This window comes from Cygnus olor, chromosome 11 (genome assembly GCF_009769625.2).
Source record: "Cygnus olor isolate bCygOlo1 chromosome 11, bCygOlo1.pri.v2, whole genome shotgun sequence".
Lineage (NCBI taxonomy): Eukaryota > Metazoa > Chordata > Aves > Anseriformes > Anatidae > Cygnus > Cygnus olor.
The window spans coordinates 8,734,177-8,753,161 of NC_049179.1; the positions used below are offsets into that span (position 1 = coordinate 8,734,177).

The 18,985-nt window shown below is 39.6% G+C and overlaps 1 protein-coding gene across 8 annotated transcripts in view; it reads left to right on the forward strand.

Moving 5' to 3' along the window:
• HMG20A (high mobility group 20A) overlaps positions 1-18,985 on the forward strand; it is a 165,660-nt gene that overhangs the window by 25,623 nt on the left and 121,052 nt on the right. For 6 of the 8 annotated variants that reach the window (XR_005823477.1, XR_005823476.1, XR_005823479.1 and 3 more), the window contains exons 10-12: positions 1,481-1,556; positions 2,403-2,618; positions 3,253-3,396. Coding sequence is in view for 2 of the 8 variants with exons in the window: in XM_040570646.1 (XP_040426580.1) it covers positions 1,481-1,556; positions 2,403-2,618; positions 3,253-3,389 (429 nt within the window). In the remaining 6 variants the exon portion in view is untranslated. Of the gene's footprint in view, positions 1-1,480; positions 1,557-2,402; positions 2,619-3,252; positions 3,397-6,549; positions 9,308-18,985 lie in introns of those variants that run through there. The other 2 variants (XM_040570646.1, XM_040570647.1) reach the window with 1 other exon arrangement.

Consider the following 18,985-nt stretch of genomic DNA (forward strand, 5'->3'; position numbering starts at 1 on the left):
ACTTAATAGGCAGATATAGCTATGAAAAAAGATGGAGAAGCTGTCTCAGTGAGCTCATCTGTTGACATGAAGCAGAACATTGTCTTCCTCCAAACCCTAGATTGATAAATATTACATATAGCAATATGTAATAGAAATATTAATTGTGATCAGCAGTGACTGAACCATTGTGACTGTTCTCCACTGTTAACGCTATTGCTTCTTTCCTCAAGCTGTTTGGTTCAGTGTACGTAGGCCTAACTTCAGTCAGTCAGACAGCATCTTACTGGTAAGATTTCAAAGGCTTATAGGTGCACTTCAGGGTGATTAGGCGTTGCCTGGTTGTATCTACAGGCTTTTAAGATACTCAAATGGCTGTCGTAGTCTTAGCACACAAAAAGAAAACATTACTCTAAGAACATTTATTGCATGGTAGTGTATTTAGGATATCTGTACCTTGCATGGACTGCACCTGACCACAGAAGGAGGGATGGGTTTAACACCCCCCAAATCTCAGCTTTTTCTTTGCCGTACTTAAGGATATCTCTAAATACTTCATCTGATTTGTCCTGGAACCTCTGAGATCAACCTCAGTTCTAATGCTCAGATGAGAATGGCATTGCTGGTTGATGCTTTTATTTCAGGCAAAAGACAGAAACAGTTTTGATTCTCTCTTTAATTTGAGGGGTGACAATGATATGCAGCCTGAACAGATTGTGCTATTTTAATATGAGGTAATCAAAACTTTTATTTTAATTGAGTGAACCTCGGAGTGGCTTAAGCACTTCAGAGCTCTCGAGAGGATCTTTTATGTGCTATATAATATATTCTGTAATGGAAGAGTGCTGATGGTTTTCTTTCTCGCTCTTCTGTTCAGTAGAATGTCTTGATTGCCTTTCAGAAGCTGAACAGTTTAATTACTTTATTTTTTTACCTGAAGAGCCTGTATCATGCAGGACTGTAGACAGAATACCCTCTCTTCTTCGTACTACCCTCTCTTTCTCCTCCTGTTCTCCAGGAGCGAGTGCTGAGCCAAGTCAGTGTATCTTTGCAGACGAGTAGGAATAGTAACGATGAATAATCTAAAACTGATGTCTTATAGGTGTTTTTACTAAGTTTTAAAACTGTCAATATTTCTTAGTGGACGTTAATTCATTAATTTTAGAATGTCTGTTGGTTTGATGGGAAAAAGAGGAAAACAAATGAATTCATAGTTTTAAAACTGAGCAATTCTGTGATGTGTAATGTCATTAGAGCAAAAAAGTATGTTTTAGTCTATTATATGATATTCTTGACCATGATATTTGTCCTTTTGTTAAGCCTGTGTGTTAAAAAGTTGATCTGTCCTTTGACATTTCTTGATAGGAGCTGGAAGTGTTTTCCATCTACCCAGTTCTGCCTCTATATTTGGTCTCCCTTCTTCTCTTTTCTTGATGAAAAATGTTTCACAAAATCTTGAAAACTAACAGTATTTAGAAATGTATTACTCTCTTCTTTGTAGAAAGAAGCAGACACAAAAGAGAGATCTGTTTTTGATATTCCAATATTCACAGAAGAGTTTCTGAATCACAGTAAAGGTAAGTTAAACGTTTGCAGGGGCCCTTCTTTTACTTTTCCAAAGTTTTTGCTAGGTGCTGTCCAGGTGAAGAGTCCTTACAGTCTTACCTCAGCTCAAGTAATAACTTGGATGTAATTGGTTAATGTTTCTGATATTACTTAACCTCTGTATAAACGCAATGGATACAACATGGCTTTGTCTTTCAAAACTGTCCTTTTTGGAGAATGGTGCTGATGTTTGAGCTCCACATGTTATTCCAAGCTGGAGCTGCTGTTCTGTATGATTAAGACACCTGAGACACAGCATGATGATGATTCAGGCTAGTTAGCAGTATTTTAATTTGTTCTCCTAGTTATGTGGAATATTCCACTGACGTTTTCTGCTACTCTATTTCGTTTTGGTAGTTGCATGTCACGATAGTTGCAGGAATTTTTGCCAGATTTCCTGGAGACTTTCTTGACTGAACAGTCTTTAAAGTCACATACTCTTCGTGATGATCAATAGCAGTGTGTTTTTGTAACTGCTATCTTGTCCATAGGCCTCTTAGTATTGTTGCTAAGATATATTATACTGAATGGATTTGAAATTATTCTTGTAGTCTTCATTTCTAATCAGTTCGCCTATTCACTTGCACTCAGATGCTTTGTATGTCTTTTAATTTCTAGAGACAGACAAATTGGGTGCTATTTAAGTACTTCTGTAGGCACTGTCAGCACTTTGTGATACGTTTTATTTGTCCTAAACCTAAAACTGCACTGTCTTTAATCATCAGTTGAGCACTCCAGAACATTCTACTTCATTACCTACCAATTGCAGATGGTTTTTTAGCTTTCTTGACTACATGGGAATGGGTTGATATTCACAGCACGTGAAGCTGAGCTGCGACAGCTGCGTAAATCCAACATGGAGTTTGAGGAGAGGAATGCTGCTCTGCAGAAACATGTTGAGAGTATGCGTACTGCAGTGGAGAAACTGGAGGTGGATGTGATACAAGAGCGTAGCCGCAATACAGTGTTGCAACAGCATCTTGAGACCTTACGGCAGGCACTCACAACCAGCTTTGCTGGAGTCCCACTGCCAGGTAAGACTTTTTCTTAGGACTTTCTGTCCAACCTTATACTTAATTTCTTTTGCTTAGAAGTTTCTGTGAATTTACAACAAGTTTAGAAGTCTATGATGTTGTCTATTTCTGAGCGTTTGTTATATTAAATTCTGGAATCCTAATGCACGCAGGGGAAGGTTTAATATTGGTGCTTAATTTCAGCATGGTATTTTATTCTTACTATGCTTAATCTTTTTGTTCCTAATAAAGTGAGACATTCAGTCCTTGCTCTTTCACAGGTTTGTGCAAATGTTACAAAAATAGAAAGGACAGGACCCACAAATTCCTTGATCGAGAGAGATGCTGCATCTGTCTTGTCAGATGCCAGGGAATCTGTTTAGATACTCTGAATGCCCAGCTGGAAGAGTTTGTTATAATCAACTCTGAGACGCAAATCAAAGGAAACCAGGTTTCATTAGTCCTGTTCTCCTTGGAGCTACTTGCTTTGTGGAGCTAGGACATTATTGAATCTGTCACAAGAGGTGGTGTGTGGCAAAAGAAGTTCCTGTTGCTGTTTTCTTGTTGCTGTGTGCTGCCCTTAACAGTCATATTTTTTTTTGGAATTGCTACAGTCATCTATATATTCTGTGGCTCATTTTACTGTTAACTGTAGGTAGCGGAGAAACACCTACAATGGAAACTATCGATTCCTACATGAATAGGCTGCATGGTATTATTATGGCTAACCCACAGGAGAACGAGAACCTCATAGCCACGGTCCGAGATGTGGTGAACCGACTTGAACGCTAGTGACTGGGTAAGTGCTTGCTCTTAACCTGCTTTTGCTTGGCATCTTCTCTGCACCTCTGGCACTTATTCTGACATTGATTCTTGTGCTGATTGTACAGTATTGTACAATCAAAAAGTTTTTTCCTCAAACCTGTAGGAGCAGGTTAACTTAATGAAAGTCACATGGAGTTGAAACTATTAAGCAGAAGGGTTCTTAAAGGGTTCTTAAATTCTCCTTAGAATTCTGCAAGACCTTCATATAACAACATAATTAGCTCTTTTGTCCTGTTACTTAGTGTATCTCTGTAAGGTAAGAACACTGACAGAATGCTGTAAGAAAGAAAGGATTATTTACATTTTAGGGATAGGGTGACTAATTTAGAAAAAGGTGGGCTTCTTGAGTGAATTTGAAGAATTCTGCATTAATTGTAGAATCTGATCTGCTGGTCATAGACAAATCTTGTTTGCTTCAGAGGTTACAGGAGGACTGATCTCCATTACAAGCTGAAAATGCTCTGTAAATACCAAGTGGGAAGCACCTGCAGTCAAACTCTTCTGGTTAGGAAGGTTTACATCTTAGAACTGCTAATGTGTGGCTCAGGCTAGATATAGCATTTGCTGAGGCTCTAATGATCATATGGCTTATGCAGAGATTATTACTGAGCTCATGAACAGTTCTGTTCAGCAGCTTAGAAAACTGTAATAAGGAACTGAGTAGAAAAACAAATCAACAAAGAATAATCAGTCTTTCTAAATTGCTGTGCTTCCCTGCATTTCCCACAACATTTGCTCTTCCTCCCCTGCAGTGCACAGCACTAAGCAACCATTAGAAATTTGCCTGTTTATATTTTACCTGTGTACATACCTGGATTCTTTGTTGAGATCCACTGCACATCTTGAATGGTGTTTAGAAATGCAAATAAATCAGGGTTGTGCCATCTGCAAATGTGAAGACAGGGCTTTTCATCCTTTCTGATTCTGACCTTTTGTGATACTGTGTAGAACAGTTAATTACACATTCCCCATTATAGTGTGGCTTAAGCTAAAAGATCATTGTCCTTCCAGAGGGTAGCCAGATGGAACGGACTATAGTTCCACGAGATGACTGAGCTCCCAGCAGAATAAAGAAGTGGCTTTACTGCTGTTGTTTATGAAGGGGAACAGCTTGTCGATCCAGGTCTGGGATTTTTCAGTAGCTCATCGACCTCCTCGTTTTTGTATACCATTTTTAATTAGTGCTCTTAAGCTCAGAAAGAGAATTGGGGAGATTTTACAGAGTGTATAAAAAGGAAAGCAGTTTCTCATCAATGAGTTATTAGAAGGGCATGCCAGGCCCTGAAACGTTTGTCTTTTAAGCACCTTGCCAGAAAATACGTATCTCAAGGATACTGAAATTTAGACTTACGTTCTCATGTCATGGGGATTCTGTCTTCCTAAATAATGGAATGTAAATAATCCTAAATAATCAACGTTTTCTGGGTTCTTAAAAATGCAAGTATTTTCCTCTTGATTAAACTGGATTTAGCTATAGCTGGTTTGAGGAAAAAATACTGCCTTAGAATTCTTCTTCCCACTTTATAATTACAAAACTCCATTCCCCTCTCTCTCCCTCCCCCCAACACTTTCTTTCAGCAGCAAAACAGCATGAGGCAATTAAAAACTTGATTAATAATTTGCTATTTTCATTATACAAATATGCGCATGTGACTGGATATGATCACAGAATCATCTAGGTTGGAAGAGACCTCCAAGATCACCTAGTCCAACCTCTGACCTAACACTAACAAGTCCTCCACTAAACCATATCACTAAGCTCTGCATCTAAACATCTTTTTAAAGACCTCCAGGGATGGTGACTCCACCACTTCCCTGGGCAGCCCATTCCAATGCCTAACAACCACAACCCTTTCAGTAAAGAAGTTCTTCCTAATATCCAACCTAAACCTCCCCTGGCGCAACTTTAGCCCATTCCCCCTCGTCCTTTCACCAGGCATGTGAGAGAATAGACCAACCCCTACCTCACTACAGCCTCCTTTAAGGTATCTATAGAGAGTGATAAAGTCACCCCTGAGTCTTCTCCAGGCTGAACAACCCCAGCTCCCTCAGCCGCTCCTCGTAAGACTTGTTCTCCAGACCCCTCACCAGCTTCGTCGCCCTTCTCTGGACTCGCTCGAGCACCTCCGTGTCCTTCGTGTAGTGAGGGGCCCAAAACTGAACGCAGTACTCGAGGTGCGGCCTCACCAGAGCCGAGTACAGGGGGACAATCACTTCCCTAGCCCTGCTGGCCACACTGTTTCTCATACAAGCCAGGATGCTGTCGGCCTTCTTGGCCACCTGAGCACACTGCTGGCTCATATTCAGCTGACTGTCAACCAATACTCCCAGGTCCTTCTCGGCCAGGCAGCTTTCCAACCACTCATCTCCCAGCCTGTAGCTCTGCTTGGGGTTGTTGTGCCCCAGGTGCAGGACCTGGCACTTGGCCTTGTTGAATGATCTAGTAATTCATAGGGCTGTTACAGTGATGTTCACTTGGCAATTATTTTGTAACAAAATCTGAGGAGGGAAGAAGGTTGGGCTTCATAGGTGTAAACCTAAAAAAAAAAATGTCTCCATATAAGAAGGAGAAGCTTTAGTTAGAACAATTCAGCTGGCATCTGATAAAATTGAATCAGCAGACGGTGACTGTTTTCCCACTGCATATGAATTATATTCTCCTAATTGTGATCTCTATCAACCAAATGGTCTGTTTGAGGTTGAGACACATTACAAATGAATTTATTGGAAAAATCTATTCATTAAGATACTCTTGAAAGCCACTGTACTTTACAGAACTGATATGGTTTTTTCTGGTGGCTCAGGTGCTTTGTATTTACTGACAATTTGACTATACTGGTGAATGTTTTTTTCTGAACTGCATGGTAAAGAGAATTTATTTGCTCAATCATTGTATTTGGAAGGAAAGAGGAGGGTTTTTTATTCAGCATTCTGTTCTTTGATTGGAAGTAGGAATACAGTTATAAAATAAAGGGTTATTTTGACATTTTTCTGTGTCTATAGGTTTCTGTGCTGTACTTCTTAATATTGTGCTTTCTGATAAATCATTCACAAAAAAGGCATGATGTCCTATTTAATCCTGACAGCTTGTAGTCTTCTAACATTTATCTTTCTGTTTCATATGCAGGTCTCGTGACCCAGGGATGGTTTACAAAATTTGTTTGGCCAGTGTGGAATAAGAAGCCATGAGAGAAAGACTAGGGGTGGGAGGCAGAACTGCAGGTTGATGCTGATTCCTGCCTTTGTGGTTTGTCAGTGGGACAAACAGATCAATGTTTAGCCACAGATACCACCACTAAACATTTTGGAACTGCCCTCTGTGTAAACCTTTAAGAGCATGTGACTTCTGTGCAATCTTCATTTTCTTATTTTGCTGGGTGTGTGCGTGGCTACATTCTGTGGACTTGCTGACTATGGAGATGAAATCTGTGAAATTAAGTTAGCTTGTGTGTTGTAGTCATGACTTTGTGTTACGTTGCTTGATGTCTTCTAGTGTTCTTTAGTTTGTTTTCATGTTTATCTTGTAGCTTGACCTTCCTCGATTTTAGTTTTTTTTGATCTTTTTGTATGATACTTGCAGTACTGGATAGCAGCGCTTGTGTTCTTTGCTATAATAGGCAGTCTTCCTTGCTGCACTGTCTTGTCCCATCCTGCCTGCCATGTTTATGTAAAGTATTCTTCAGCAGAATCCTGTTTTTTCTGTTAGCCTTCAGCTTCTACAATGTGAGATTGCTCCTTGCTTGTGACTGGCTATGGTTGGTTCTTTGTGACTCGATTCCCCTAGGGACTTCTTCCCTCCCCCTCTCTTCAAGCACCTCTCTTGCACACAGCAGCCTGCTCTTCTATGCAGATCCGCTGTTATCTCTTGAAAATGTTTGGTGGAATGTTTTACTACCACACAGGTCATTGATAATCAAGGTAGAAAGTGAAGAGTTAGCTCTTCTCAGTTGGATGGAATCCTCCATTTAGGACTAAAACAAAACAAAATTTGCCTTTTTTCTGTTATGTTGCTCACTCTAATTGTCTGCTTACTTTCTGAGAGAATGATCTCATGGTGAGAGCAGTATTCTATTAAAAAAGAATGGGTGGGGGAATTGCATTTTTTTTCTGCCCTTCTGAAGTCAGTGCTGGGAAGCAATGTGCCTGGAAGCAGCACGTATATTTGCATGAATTATTATATCAGAGAAGGTTGTTAGCTAGGCCCGCATTGCAGCCCAGAGATTTCTACATTACAGTGCGTGATTTTCAACTTCTGTACAGCTGAAGTACAGCCTGTGGAGCCTATAGCATTCAGCCTATTATGTTCCAGTGTGACCTAAATGTCCTTTCACCTGCATCATGTACAACCTCACATGCTAGAGACTGTAATATTACCGAGTTACGGCTGCAGCTCTTGTCAGAGGTGGCACCTACTGTCTGCACTAACTTATGCAAATCATTTGCTGCCCTTTGGTTCCTGTCAAATTGCTAATTCAGACTGTGGTTGAGCACCTGTTGGACATCTATGGGCTTTATGGTAATGATGGAAACATGCTTTCTTCCACATGACAATCTCCTTGTTCCTCCTTCAGAAATCTTTAAGGATTTCCCTGTTACGAATTGGAGATTGCTTTCATAACTTGAGTGCATTGCAGTCAGGATTGCTTTTGTGCATCTGTAATGTGAGTATTTGAAGATTAAACAGCAGTTTCTTCTTTCCCACGGTATACACATGGACTTCGTGCTTGCCTGAAGCCATCTCCAGGTATGACCTTGTATGTCAGGTCTCTGCTTACTTCTGGGCTTATTGCTGTAGCCAAGCAGCAAGGATTTCCACGTATATTCAAGTCTTCCTTCAGGGAGAAAACTCCTTTCTCTTGTCTTCAGGCTCATTTTCAAGACTTCACAAAAAGAAACCGTTATTTGCTGAGTTGGATCACCATTATTTTCTGTAACATGGACAACACCAACTGAAGTTGACACACACTTTTTCAGTGGATTCTATAACAAACGTGGGGGAAAAAATCTTACGGATTGATGTCTCCAGAAGAAGCACCCATACCTTTAATCTGTGCGTGTTTTGCTTTGCAGCATTAGTGACAGTTTCATTTCATTTAAATGAGGCCAAAACAGACTGCATAGGCAAAAGTTTGGAAATGAAATTCTAAAGCTGTCTGTGACATCTTATCCAATACCTAGAGTTTCATCCCATAAAGATTCCAGAAATTGGTATGTAGTGTGATAGTAGGATGCAATTCCAAGCTGTTGCATATACATTCCATAAATAAGGTATGGGTGGCTGCAGGCTGCCTTTGCTTATATAAATTCAACACAACTGTCAGCTTGTGGCGTACTGCTAATACCTTGTTCTGTTGAGTAGCATGTAAGTGTTCTTGGATGGGAGATTTAAGATCAAATTATTAGTTGGGAGCTTGACAGATCTTTTGCTTTTTCCCCACACAGAAGGAGGGACGGTGGTATACCCGTCTGTGGAAAGAGTAATTTCTTGGTCACCACTGATACAACGGATGTTTTGTCTCATTGAGATGCTTCTTATTTACACTGTTAAACCTTATAGAAATGTTTTTTTGTCTTTCCAGTGTTTTCTGAGTGTCTTTTCAGTTTACATTTTTCAGTGTTGGCTGATTTGGAGAAGAAATAAAAAAAATAATAATGTTGGTGTCAAGGAGAGGAGCAGGATAAAATACTTTCATCTCTTAAAGAAATGTTAAGAGAAGTATATGAAAAAATAATGCATTTCGTGGATAAATGTGTTTGGAATTGTTGAGATGCCAAGTTTTCTGTAAAATGTTTTTGTAATTAAACTTTTGGAGTCCTTTTCTTTTTAAGAAGTTGATGTGCTGGTTGGACACTTGCTTCATTAAAATTGTTCAACATTGAATCCATTCTGATTCAATTTTAAGTGCATTTTTGTGAAAACTATTAATAGCATTGCTTTCTTGTCTGAGATACTGTCAACTCCATGTTAATCTTTGAAAAGAAATATTGAATATGCTCCTTCCCTCTCTCCATCCCAAGTGCATCTCCCTCTGAAACAGCTAAAGCAGGTAGTTATTTGTAGTGATGAAAGCTTTGGAGATTGTTTATAAATAATTATCAGGCTCCTTCCTGTCATCATCTGTTCCCAACTTGAGTAAACTTCCTAGAATGTCAGGAACCTCTCAGTCTTCTCTTTGACATCTTTGTCCTCCTCTGAACTCCCTAATTTCTCACCACCATGTTTGTTTTCCGTTCCTTTAAGGACCTTCTATATCGTATGTGCTGCTGACCAATTCGTTTTGTTTTCCCGATTGATTTTTTTCCATGCATCTTTCCTTCTGCTTGCTGAGTACGGAGCCAAACTATAAACTTATGAAAATTGTACTTTGAGTGTTTGTCCTCTGTGGTGGAGGAGTTTGAATGATTTCTGCCTGCACTGGTGCACCTTCTGAGTTTGCAGCGCTGTAAACAACCGTGTGTTTGTGTTACTTTTCTGGTCACATCTCACTTTGCCAAATTAATGCCTGGTATTTCTGTACACTAAGACAATTCAGTTGCATCTTCTGCAGCCTGGGACGAACTGCTTATTTAGGTTTATCATGCTTTGGACGTGTTGCAGAACACTAATTATGAAATGATAAACATATCAAAAATAGGAATATAACGAAGTCCTCAGTATGAGTATGGCCACTGTGACACTGTAGCTATACCAGAGCTGGAGATGGTGGTAGCAAAATTGGGGCACACCTGTGCAAAAAAAAAAAGGCAGCAAGTTCAATGTAAGACAGAGGTCTGCTTCCTTTCTAACCGTAAGTGCTGTATGTGGCATTGTGAGCAGGTGGTGGTCAATCACGCTCAATTTAAGATGTAGTCTTTATGTAGTCTTAAATTAAGACAATTTAAGACAATTCCAGTTTACTCTGCTGCCATTCAATTAACTGATAGTTAACAATTGTTTAAGGGAAGTGAGGGGGATTTAAGTTTTTGGATACTTTTAAGGGGAAAAAATAACTTCCTTATTCTTTGGGAAGGTTAATATATTTGGAGTTTGAAATGAGAGCTTGTTTTGTGTCAACTGCTTCAATTCAGTTGTATCCTTCAGAGTTAGTACTGTACTCAGGCTCATCATTTACTTCTCCCACAGAATTTTCTGCTTGTGAACAATGAATAGTTTTGCTGCTTCCTTCTTCCTCATTGCTCATACTTTTGTGTTTTATAGGTTTTAGAACATCTTGATTATACTCAAGATTTGTCATCTTAATTGCAAAGTCTGTGGACTCCGTATTGTACCGTTTTGGTATGTGGAAAGTATCCACATCCATTTTGTAATCCAAGGACCAACACTTACGAAATCTGACTTAGGGGTTCCATTAATAAACTTGTCATTCTTATTTTGTTGTTTTTTTTGCTGGTTTTTATCATTTGTTGTATAGACACTGATGGTTTGTGTATCTGAAGATATGGAAAATTGGAGTTTGGGAGCTTTCGACAGGTGAAGCTTTGAAGCTTACATCTAGCCAAGTAGCTGGCCTGTCTTATTGCTATGAACTGATATATGGAGACCTGTACGATGTTAGTTTTTTAATATATATACACCAGAGTTCTGAATATTTGTATCAAAGTAATGACAAGCAAAAGCAGCTAGGATATTGTGAAGTACAATTTTGGAAGTAAGAAAGGAGAAAGGTGACTTTACAAATCAGACTAGATATAAAAACATGGGGCTTCTTACTCTGTTTTATAAGCTACAACTGAGTGGGAAAAAAAGTATGCTGATGGCAGTTGTCGCTCAACTATGGTTAGTTTGTGGTCTCTGTTTTCAAGTTGTGTTGGGAGGGAGATCGGCTGGATAGTATTATATTCTCTCATTTTCCATCTCTGGCTTATGTTTCACCCCAGTATAAGGACAAATGCAACACAGATTTTTCATGTTTGCATCTTCTTTGTAGTTACAAAGCAGTGTTCAGACAACTCTAGGTTTAAAAAAAATCAATGTTCACTTTACACTATGTAGATTTTATTTGCATGTGTATCCTACTAAACTGAACTTAGTGCTGAAATGTGATTGGTTCTGTCAATTATTTAATGAAGTGTTGAGGTAGTGTTTGAAAAGCTCTGCCTGTAGATGGAGAAGTGACTTCTTGTCCAGCTGAGAAGGGTTATAAGTCCTGATCCTGAAGTGCTTAGGCAGGAGGTCAGTGTTCTGTTCGTGAATGGGTCCACCGAGTTGACTGGTCTTTCATGAAATCGACTTTCCAAATTGCTACATGATTGTTATAGACTGGAACAGAAAGAGAAATGAAAACACCCCAAAACCCTGTAATTATTTAATGAGAATACATTTAAGAAAGTACCAAAACCAGTAACTCATTAATAGGATTTGAAGCCGTTGTATGTTGCTAACCAGATATGCCGCTCTATTTAGAATCTTCATTTTCCTTCATCTCCTTCATGTTGTGTCCTGATATCCAGGTTTGTGTCTTCAGAGAGTAAGCCCCCATCCTCCTCTGTAAGTGTAAATAAGTAATTCACTGATATCAGAAACTGTTCTACATAGCAAAATTGCCCTAGCTTGCATAGGGAAAAACAGTTTTTGGGGAAAGAGCGTAATAGTGCAGTGGGACTCTGAATAGGCTGAGTTGGAGGCTCTGGTGGCTTGAGTAGTGACATGGGACGTGTCATTTTTGCAATACCAGAAGACAAGCTGTTTTACATTAGAGATGAAAATTCAGGTTTCACTGAGGAATTGAGTGTCCATTTTTCTAACTTGTGTGGCAGGTTGCTGCCTAATGAATCAATCTGCTGTTGGATTTTTTTAACCCATCTGGAAAGCAAAGTTCTGATTAAAGAGTTGAGAAACTCTCTGGTTATAATAAACAGAAAACTTTAATTCTCCTGCTGTTACGTGGAAAAGATTCCAGCTGATCACAAGCACTACTTCTTTAGGAAAAGGAAGTGAAAGGAATCATGAAAGATGTGTGTGATACTCTCCAGGCTTACTAGCAGGCATACATTTAATTTGAATATCATAAGCACAAATATTTAAGCAATTCATTAGAATTCATTCTCGATGTGCGTGTTTACTTAGGCCTGGCAAAAGGATTCTGGTGCTTATTTTTTATTTTAAATATTTATATGTAAAGAGTTCTGCCTGTCCAAATTCTTGGTTGATATGTATTGGTCTGTCTTCTTGAGCTGAGTAGAATTATATCAGCTGAATAGCTGGCTGTCTGGGAATTGGGAAGAGGTATATTTTTCAGTTGAAGTTGTAGTACCATGGGATTTCCCTCTCATATGGGCAGTTTTAATTTTATTAAATCTGTTCTAGTGTTAGTCAAGAAAGAATTCCCTCATCTAATTTACTTCAAATAATATTGCTTAAGCCCAGGACGCTTGCAGAGAAATCTCAAGCTGAAAATCTAGGCTATAAACATACCATTTCAACCCCTCACCTTTCAAAACAAATGTTAACAACTGCATTAGTATTGTAATTTTTCTCAGAGGAGATTTCTTTTTTTCATGTATGGTACTTCAAGTTCCTGCCTCGGTTGTTTTTGTTTTTTTTTTTTTATGTTGGAGGAAGAGAGGTAAACTACTCGAGCTGGGGCAAGAGATGCACAAGTGTATCAGAAGTGCAAGCCAGCAGGGAAGGTGAGCCCAGGAGAGTGAAAAGCTCTGGAAAACTCTTGACACCTTTCTCAGAAAGGACTGTGTTTTTTTTTTAGCATTGATGCTGAATATGCTCCGAAACATGCTGTCTTCCTTGTCTGTAAGTATGGATTATGGAAGGTTGACATAGGATTAAAATCTTCTGATGACAGTTAACAGCACTTGTACAGAAGAAGTGCATCTCCTCTTATAGAGGATGGGTAGCTGTATGCAAGTATGTCTTTCAAACACGTGCTATGAACCTGATAAGCAGAAGGGAAGGCTGTCATTTTTCTTTTGCATGCTAGCATTAATAATGGGTGGCCCTGGCATATGTAAATGCAGAGTCAAGTTCTGTTTACAAGATGTGAGTAAGAATTCTTTTCCACCTCACCCCCTTAAAAATCTGTTTCTGTTAAAGGAGATTTTGTAGGATAAGGACAGCAGGAATAAGAGGATAAAGGAATAGAACTTGCATTTATTCTTGAAGTTCATGTTTACCTACTGCAGTACAGAAATGGATGAGTTCTTAGCCTCAGTAAGTTTGGATTTGGACCTGACAATTCCAGACATTCTTGAAGTGCTTTTGAGCAGAAAAAGTAGCAAATGTGAAAATGGAATTCTAGCTGCACCCTAGTTTCAGGATTTCACAGCTATGTGGTAAATGTACATTTCCAGATGTCTGAAATAACTATCCATGTGAGGAAAAGAATCCATTTTCTACTGGGAGAAGCAGTGCCTCCTAATGTTAGTTCTTGGTATCTCAGGATGAAAATGGAAAGGCTTATTATTGGAAGCCAAAGAGCTTTCTAAGTATGTGAAAACTAAACTCAATTCTGTGGTTTTGTTCTAGACAAATGGTAGTTTCTTCAATTGTTTTTTTTTTGCTTGTTTCATGCTGTTACATGGTCCTTTTCCTATTGTGCTTTGAGGGCTGGTCAGGGTAGAAGCAGTACAGCAAATGTTCCTGTGTTACAAGGCAGTTTTGTTAGGGCAAATAAAACATGAACTCAGTTTACAAGTCTTTGAAGTTGTCATTCTGACAGCAAGGAATGACTGATAAAGGCTTCCAGTTGGCTAAAGCTGATACTGTGTGTTGGCTGATCTTGTAAAATCAGCACAGCTGGCTTCCCTAGCTTCCTAGCTAGCAGGAGCTGTGAATATGTAATTCCATGTAATGGAAGCTTTGGAGTTGTTGGTATTTACCTAGTTCTGTGTCTCTACAGAGTTGGTTTTCATTGTGGGAGCCTGCTATAGCCTCATACTTAGACAGCAGTGCCAGAACTGTGGAGCTAGAGCATACGCAGCATGGTGGTAGCTGCTTCCTGAAGATCTTACTGCAGCCAAGAACATCCCTGCCCATTTGTGAGATTTGCTAACTTGTCAAAATAGTAGAAAACTACCCAGACTTTTCATTGCCGAAAGTTTTCTGTTATTTTATGAATTGGGTGAGCTTATGAGATCTGACAAGCACTGGAGTTTGCAAAAGATCAGAGGAGAGAAGGGGGAATCAGGAACTCCTTTTCAGACAGGTACCTTGCTTTTATTTTGGTTCATTGCATTTCATGAAACTATACACTGAAATAATATGGGAGCACCAACTGTAGAAAACCATCCACTTCTCAGCATTTAAAGTAGTCAGTAAATATATGACAATGTACGTGAATCTAACTCCTGACTTCTGTGCTGATGCCCTTAGCTCTGTCTGTATGATTTCTCTTTGTGTTAAACTGGTGCAGCTTAGAGGCAGCTAAAATTAACTGTCCCTGCCAACACAGTTTTCTTGTGGAGAGAAAATGTTTTTTCACTGAATTTCATTGAAGAACCAAATGAATGTGGAAGGGGTCCACAATTACTGCAGCATAGGAAGTTTTTAGAAAAGATAAAACTATGGAAATCCTTTAAATTATTTTTTCTGTGTGAACTGGGGGCAACAAACCAACCCAGCAACAATGCTATACTCCCTAGTACCGGTTTTGAAACCAGGCTAAGATATTAACAAAATGAACTGAAGGTATAAAATCAAGATGGGGAACACACACAACAAGATCATGTTACTGCTAAATAAATAAATTCCTGACTTTCTCCCTTTGGGTATGTGTTCAAATATAGAAAGAGTGTTTGTCAGGATATGTTATGCTTAAGCATGCTTTGAAGAATGTATCCTTTTTTACCTTGTAGGAATTTCTAATGGAATTCATTTCCAAATGTCTTGGTTTTGTAAAACTATAAGTCAGAACCGATGTATTTTATCCATATAGCTTTTACAGGGATAGCTTAATCTGGGCACATCTGTACCTTGAATTGAAAGTCTGTTGTATTTATTAGGTTGATAACGAAGTTTATTCTCTGGGATTTGTGCAGTGATTTTATTTCCTGCAAAAGGAGCAATATGAACTCTAGCAACCCTAACCCTAATTATGACCCTAACTGAACACCTACGTTTCCAGTTTCTCCTATCAAAAAGTGCTCACAATTGAAGCCTTTTAGTAGACCTGAACTCCCTTGGGGAGCCTTTACGCAACCCCACACACAACAGGAGTCTGCGCTTTCTCTCTTTCCAAACAACCCTAACTGTAACCCTAACCCTAATTATGACCCTAAAAAACACGTACGTCACCAGTTTCTCCCATCAAAAAGTACTCCCAACGGAAGCCTTTTTTGAGAAACAAAGTTGTGTTGTTACAACAGAAGGTGTTTACACAGTGTAAAATTCCACTAATCTTGCATATTCAAAAGTGATTGTACAGGCATGAGAGTAGCATAGAAGTGAGGAGTATGTTAGGAAGACAATGAGAAGGTCCCATTGTCCCAGAATAGGGAGGATAGATAAGAAAAACAGGACGAGCAGTCTGAAATCAGTAAAAACAAAAATTACATAGTAGAAGGAAATAAAAAAGAAAAAAGAGAAATTTACGGTTGGTCAAATAAAATTGTGTATATATGGTATACAAGGGTGTCGAGTGGATTATGAACCTGTAGTACTCAGCCAGTGAGGAAACAGAAGAAATTGGGTGTTGGGTAATAGGGCATATAAGGTTACAGTAAACTTTCACTGTGCGCTCCTGCTTGCAGGATGCCTGCCATTGGAACCGCGAATAAAACAGCTTCACGGAAGATCCTGTCTGAAGAAAATTATCGAGACTTTTTCTCACAATCTGGGGACTTGTCCGGGATCTTGTCGACTACTGGAGAGTTCTTGCCACTATGGACAGGAAGGTGCACCCCGCGGATGTCAGTGGTCCCGTCGGGGGTAGTATGTTGTCTCGGTATGGCTGACAAAGGACCGAGACTGTTAATCTGAAGACAGACTCTGCAAAGCGCTGGAGAGAAGGGAGGCCACTACAGCCACACCACAGGCACAGGGATAATTGCTCATAACCCGGACCGGGAATTCTCTGCATGGACCGAGGAAAGGCAAACTTTACTGTATATTGATTGCCTCAGGGTGGGTTCAGGGAAACTCTTGAGTGGAGCGTGAATGAGACGCACTTCCAGTGCAAAGCGAGTGTGGAGTCCCATGCCGTAGTCCTGTGAGGGGCGTGGCCGGAGACAGACGAAGCGAGACATAGATGAACGAAAGAGAGTCTCGGGGGCTTCTGCTTGCTGGGACACTGCGCTTTCTCTCTCTCCAAACACCAACAATCTTAATTAAATAATCTAATTATGACCCCAAGAAAACACACAAGTTGCCAAATTGTCACATCAGAAAGTGCTCCCAATGGAAGCCTTCAGGTATACCTGCACTCCCTTTGGGAGCCTTTACGCAGCCCCACAGACAACAGGATTCTGTGCCTTCTCTCTTTCCAAACAACTCTAAACGTAACACTAAACCAAACCCTTATTTGGACCCTAAAAAACACATGGCGCCACTTTCTCCCATCAAAAGTGCTCCGAAGGGAAGCCTTTGGTACACCTGTACTCCCTTTGGGAGCCTTTGCGCAACACCACACACAACAGCACTCTGCGCTTTCTCTCCTTCCAAACAACCCTAAATGTAACACTAAACCTAACACTAAGCCTAACCCTAATGAGGACCCTCAAAATCATGTACAGTGCCAGTTTCTCCCATAAAAAAGTGCTCCCAATGGATGCCTTTGGATACACCTGAACTCTCTTTGGGAGCCTTTATGCAATCCCACACACAACAGGATTCTGCGCTTTCTCTCTTTCCATCTCTTTCCAAACAACTCTAAACGTAATCCTAAACCTAACGCTAAATTGGGCCCTAAAAACCATGTATGTTGCCACTTCCTCCCATCAAAAAATGCTCCCAATGGAAGATTTTTGGTACACCTGAACTCTTTTGGGGAGCCTTTATGCAACCCCACACACAACAGGACTCTGTGTCTTCTCTCTTTCCAAACAACCCTAAACGTAACCCAAACTGGAACTCTAAACCTGACCCTAAAAAACACATACAGTGCCACTCTCTCCCATCAAAAAGTGCGCCCAAGGGAAGCTTTTGGGTACACCTGAACTTCCTTTGGGAGCCTTTGCGCAACCCCACACACAACAGGACTCTTTGCTTTCTCTTTTTCCAAATCCCAACAACCGTAACCCCCTAACCCGTTGTGCTTCCTTTGTGAGTACTTTCATCCTAGTATATAGAGAGATGGCGCTGATTCATTTCTTTTTGATATTTCTTTGATGAGTTTGATATAAAACTAATGCAGGGCAGACGAAATTCCTTAGTTGATTAGGTCACTTGCTTTTTGCTTTGTCATTTCTTCATCCATCCAAATGGATATAATGTTTGCTCATTTCATTTACATAGAGCCACCAGTTAACGTGGCTGCCTCTTGTCCAATGTACCAGCATTGCCTAGGAAAAATTGCTGTGTTCCAAATAAGCGTCTATAGGCATTATTCTGTTTAATGATCTACATCTAGTGGTTGTTTTGGATATTAGGGTTTAATAATAGTATTTACTTTTTAGCCTTTTATTGTTTGTGAAGATAGGTTTGTGATATCTTTTTTTTTTCCTGTTTGAACTGTTCTGCCTAATATTGTAAATACTTTATTTGTCTCATTTTCATTAGTAATGGCATCCATGCGAGGAAGTGCTGGCAGAGGTCTTGTGTAGTCTTCTGAAAATGGTCCTTTTCTGTTCGTATGTTATAGTAGTCAAAACGTATCAGGAAGGTATAGTGAATAAAAATTAAAGACAACTGAGTTGCAGAAGCCAGGAATAATCTTTTGACTGGGCTTGTTCAGTTAGCCAGAAATTATAAATATAATCCAAGTGAAAGTTTAATCATTTTGAGGCATAAAAGTAGTGTCCAGACATATATTTATGCCTAAATACTTGACTTTGGTGTGAATGCACTGTTGAAAAGAAATGATAAAATATAAACACTTATGGCCACACAGTCTCTTACATGATTTGTCAGTTTAGAAAGTGATTTTTAGCATATTGTTGAGCACTGTCTTGTCTCATCCTCTCCAGAGGCTGCATAGTAAATACCATGCAGAGAAGTTTTCAGGATCGTAAATCCACCAGTTTCCACAATCTGTATCTTCTGTCCATTGGCTACATAATTTCTGCAGAATTTCAGTCTTGCTGCTCCTTACTTGGCTAAGTGTAAAGTGCATTTCCACTTTTTTTGTAGATGAAGCAGCACATCATTTGTTCTAAACAGGATTTAACTGACGGAACATGGTTACTTAGTGCTGTTTCAGCTTGGGAAGGAGTGGTTCTGCTAGGAAACTTGTGTTGCAATTAGTAGCTGGTCATCATCCTGGGATGATGGAGCTGTGTACAAAAGAAAACCAGACAGTCTAAATGACCTTTTCCCACCTTTTGTCTTCTGCACAAGGGGGAATTCACAGGTGAGAACTTGTTTTATTAACTTGTATGAAGCTGGAAGAAGAGGAGAGAAGAGGATAAAACAGATCAGATTTAGGTCACTGGTAGATAGAGAGATGGTTCAGTTG